The sequence below is a fragment of the Macrobrachium rosenbergii genome, chromosome 12 (genome assembly GCF_040412425.1).
Source record: "Macrobrachium rosenbergii isolate ZJJX-2024 chromosome 12, ASM4041242v1, whole genome shotgun sequence".
Taxonomy (NCBI): Eukaryota; Metazoa; Arthropoda; class Malacostraca; order Decapoda; family Palaemonidae; genus Macrobrachium; species Macrobrachium rosenbergii.
Window position 1 is genome coordinate 107,432,659 of NC_089752.1, and position 4,942 is coordinate 107,437,600.

General features: G+C 38.3%; 1 protein-coding gene across 1 annotated transcript in view; it reads left to right on the plus strand.

Moving 5' to 3' along the window:
* Positions 1–3,704: 3,704 nt before the first annotated feature.
* Baldspot (elongation of very long chain fatty acids protein baldspot) overlaps positions 3,705–4,942 on the plus strand; it is a 131,544-nt gene continuing 130,306 nt past the window's right edge. The window contains exon 1 of the mRNA XM_067112644.1: positions 3,705–4,468. Coding sequence (XP_066968745.1) covers positions 4,104–4,468 — 365 coding nt within the window. The 5' untranslated portion in view covers positions 3,705–4,103. The remainder of the gene's footprint in view (positions 4,469–4,942) is intronic.

Genomic DNA, 4,942 nt, shown 5'->3' on the forward strand with positions numbered 1-4,942 from the left:
TTGGAAATACAAACTTGAAAATTCCCATGAAAAGTTTTGTGGGGCTGCGCTGACTAAACCTGACCTGGTGTAGGCAGATTTAAGGTAGCCCACTTGATGACAGTGCAAATATGGCACTCAAAATTGCAATTCAAACTGAAATGTGTGGCACTCACAACTGCAATTTAAAATGAAATATGTGGCACTCAATATTGCAAATTAAACTGAAATATGTGGCATTCACAATTGCAATTTAAACTGAAACATGTGGTACTCACAATTGCAATTTAAACTGAAATATGAGGCACTCACAATTGCAATTTAAACTGAAACATGTGGTACTCAATATTGCAGTTTAAACTAAAATATGTGGCACTCACAATTGCCATTTAAACTGAAATATGTGGCACTCACAATTGTAATTTAAACTGAAATATGTGGCACTCAATATTGAAATTTAAACTGAAACATGTGGCACTTACATTGCAGTTTAAATTGAAATATATGGCACTCACAATTGTAATTTAAACTGAAATATGTAGCACTCAATATTGCAGTGTAAACTGAAACATGTGGCATTCACAATTGCAATTTAAACTGAAATATGTGGTACTCAATATTGCAGTTTAAACTGAAATATGTGGCACTCACAATTGCAATTTAAATTGAAATATGTGGCACTCACAATTACATTTAAATTGAAATACGTGGCACTCATAATTGCATTTAAACTGAAATATGTGGCACTCAATATTGCAGCTTAAAATGAAATATGTGGCACTCACAATTGCAATTTAAAGAGAAATATGTGGCACTCAATACTGCAGCTTAAAATGAAATATGTGGCACTCATAATTACATTTAAACCGATATACGTGGCACTCACAATTGCAATTTAAACTGAAATATGTGGCACTCACAACTACATTTAAACTGAAATATGTAGCACTCAATATTGCAGCTTAAAATGAAATATGTGGCACTCACAATTGCAATTTAAACTGAAATATGTGGCACTCACAACTGCAATTTAAACTGAAATATGTGGCACTCACAACTGCAATTTAAACTGAAATATGTGGCACTCACAATTGCAATTTAAACTGAAATATGTGGCAGTCAATATTGCAATTTAAACCAAAATATGTGGCACTCAATATTACAATTTAAAATGAAATATGTGGCACTCAATATTGCAGTTTAAAACGAAATGTGTGGCACTCACAACTGCAATTTAAACTGAAATATGTGGCACTCACAACTGCAACTTAAACTGAAATGTGTGGCACTCAATATTGCAATTTAAACAGAAATATGTGGCACTCACAATTGCAATTTAAAATGAAATATTTGGACTCAAAGTTGCAATTTAAACCGAAAAATAATAAAAGGAAATTGCTGGTGAGTGAAGCCCAGCAAAGTCGAAACAAATATAAAGTAAAAAATAAATATAAAAACAAACGTACTGTCAAAAAATAAATTTAGAAAATAGTGAAACTGTCAGGTACAAGAAAAATAAAAGGAGAATACAAGACCTTGCCCTTGAACAGTATTAACAAAGAATATGGCTTCACTGAGGAGTTAGTCAGCAAGATTCCTAGACAGCTGCGAAGGAGGCTTGCAGCTTATCAACCGCTTCATCTCTGAATAAGTGCTTCTGCGTGTGTCGTGGTAATACTTTTTCAAATGCGTTTGCTCTTTGTCATTTTAGATCCAATGTACATTCTGTTCGCGGGGAAATTTGGTCGCCAGAGGTCGTTTCTGGATCGAAATGCCTAGTAAGAGGAAACTTGTGGTTTTATATTATTATTATTATTCTTTTTTTCAAAGATTGGTGTGTGCCATACCTTTTGTACCACACTCTTTGTAGTCTTGCCCTTGAGTTTCCTTGCACGAGGAAAACTCAGACACACAGGTCTTGTCAATTGCAGATCTATATATATATATATATATATATATATATATATATATATATATATATATATATATATATATATTTAATATTTAATAAATTTATTTGTTCATTTATTTCTTTATCCATTTATTTATTACTCCTTTCCACTTCGTCCAGCTGTTTTCCTTTTACTACATACAGGCATTGTACTCTATGGAAGATTATTCATTAAAAATATGTGCATAATAATAATGATAATAATAATAATAATAATAATAATAATAATAATAATAATAATAATAATAATGTTGAAAGAATGGCACTCTGTATACAGTGGAGTTTATCTATTTATTTGTTTGTATACAGAGTGCCATATTTTTCAACGAAGTTTGTCTCAAAGAGGGTCTTCGTCCAAGAAATAATAATAATAATAATAATAATAATAATAATAATAATAATGGTCTTCCTAAGAAATTCACAATCGTGAAAAACAGTTTGTGTAATAAAAATCCACAATTACATACTAAACTGTATTACTATGTAAAAGACAAAAGCAAAAACTTTCGAACTCCCAAATGGTGTTCCTCATCAGTGTTTACTATATAATTGTAGATTTTTAAATAAGTGCTCTTGTTCTCCTTGCAGAATGCAGAGGTGAATTCTAGGACAAGCAAAGTGCTCCATCACCCAGCCATGAAAACGCGATCGCATGAAAACCGTATTCTATTTTCGGGCAAACTCATGACCCAGCGGTTGCAGGTCGATAATAGTTAAACGCAGTAAGTCCCGGGGCGACTACTGTCAGCGTCCGAAAGGGGCAGAGCTGAACGAAATATTCCGAAAACTTTCGTTCCGAACTCTGAACGAACTCATTTTCTCATTACCTTTTGGCAAGAAGAAGCGCTTTGCACTGGTTTTTTGCGTTTGATTTTGTTCGTAATTTTTAGTTTTGAATTAACACACTTAGCAAAAGGACGTTTAGTCAATTAATGATAGTAACGCATCTGAATTGTTTGTCTGGGGGTGGGGGGATGCTCAAGAAAGTTCAGCTCATATAAAAGTACAATAATCTCCAGACATAGGCCTATCAGCAAAGGAGCAAATTTTCACAGATAATACTGCCAGTAGATCAGATAACTTCATCGAAAGCAAAAATTGTTATATGAACTCTCAAAATACAAAACCCTTCGAAGGCAAATCGATGACATATTTGGCACCAAACGAAATTCCAGATGTGTATAAATAGGCATCAGATTGTTATCGAATGTATCAATGTACTTCCTCGTGGAAGAAGTGTAGCAGCTTCGAGTTAACAGCGGTCGACGGTCTATTGCATGTCTGGCTCTGAACTGGCACCGTATACAGGACGTCACGGAAAACGAGAGAGAGAGAGAGAGAGAGAGAGAGAGAGAGAGAGAGAGAGAGAGAGAGAGAGAGAGATGTATGCAGAGCAACCTGTTCACGCATACGGCGAGTTTTCTTCTTTCCTAGCCTACCAGAAAAGAAAGGCGAGGGGACACAGGAGATGAATTGTATATAAGGTTTTTTCCCTTCATTTCGGAATCCTATTCGCGGCTTTGCCGGCGGGGGCAGATTGCGTCATCAGAAATTTTCGATTCGAGGCGCTGTGCCCGACGGTGGCACCATCACATCCCTCTCTCGTTAGAGGAGGCGTGAGCACTAAGGGTCATGGTAAGTAACCTGCCGGTGAGGATTGTCAACCCTACGGCCGGCAGTGTAATCGATGTTGCGTTGGTTGAGGTAGGGGCTGGTGATCGCAGGGGGGGAGTAGCAGGGGTTGCCACAGGATGCGAGGAGGGGGTGGTGGGTCCTGGGCTGTTGGTACGGGACTCGGGAAGGTGCCGCCGTGTGTCTGTGGAGTGTGGACTGTGAGGTTCCTTGGATGGTCGCAGTTGTACATATGCCGTCGGCGTGTTAAGGTGTCCAGCGCGGAGCTGCCAAACCTCCCGGTTCGAGAGATACACGGACGGGGACGAGACAGTCATTCTGTCTTAACTGTTCAGCCGAACTGGTTTCGGAATTGACAAGTCACAGAACGCGCATGACTTATTAGGGATCACCGTTTGTTTCCAGAAAACAAAAACTGATAGTAAGGAAGATTACTGAAAATCCTTCCGTTACTTTGGGTGTATAAAAAACTTTGTAGGTAAAAAGGAAAAAAGAAGAAGAAGAAAAAGTTGTAGGGCACCGAAAGGTAATCGTAATCACCATGCATCAGAACTATTACATCAATCTAACCAACGTGCCGGCGGCAGCTGGTGTGACCCTCTACAACATCTCCTACACGATGGTCATGCCCTTCGAGGGGGACTTCTACGGAGGCAAATGGGTGCAGTGGTTCGACAGGCACTGGGGCTACGTCTTCTACATGGTGGGCGCCTACATGGCTGTCGTCTTCGGTCTACAGGGCTACATGGAAACTAGGCCGAGATTCGAATTACGGAAGCCACTCTTCGTCTGGAACGTCACCCTGGCTGTCTTCAGTCTCTACGGCGGCCTCAGGTCCCTGGAGGAGCTCATATACGTCTACAGGAACTTTGGAATATACTCCACTTACTGCCTCTGTGGATTACGGTAAGAACAGTACTTGATCTGTTTAGTCGCCTGAACTGACTAGTGTGTACTTAATTTGTGTTTCTTTTCTGGTCTAGTGATGTCACTTTTTATTTTATTTTATTTATTTATTTATTTATTTACCGTGAGCAAAGAGCTATCGACGATTGTCATTGACTCTGAGGCTTTCAAATTGACTAGGCCTATATCTGATGCCAAGACAGTATTGATGATGTCAAGTACTATAATGCACCGAAATATAAACACAACAGTTTTACTCTAACACACACCTCGTCTGTCAACCACGAACTTTGATAGCACGCCTCAGAAGTCATATTATCTGAAGTGTCACATAAAAAAAAAAAAAATGATACACATTGTCATGGTCAGGGTAAACAGTCCTCGTTACTGCCTCCAAATTCTACTCATCGAATCAGAAACTTTCTCTCGAAACTAGTTTCACTGTTCTTTTTCCTCTGCAAAAGAAAAACATGT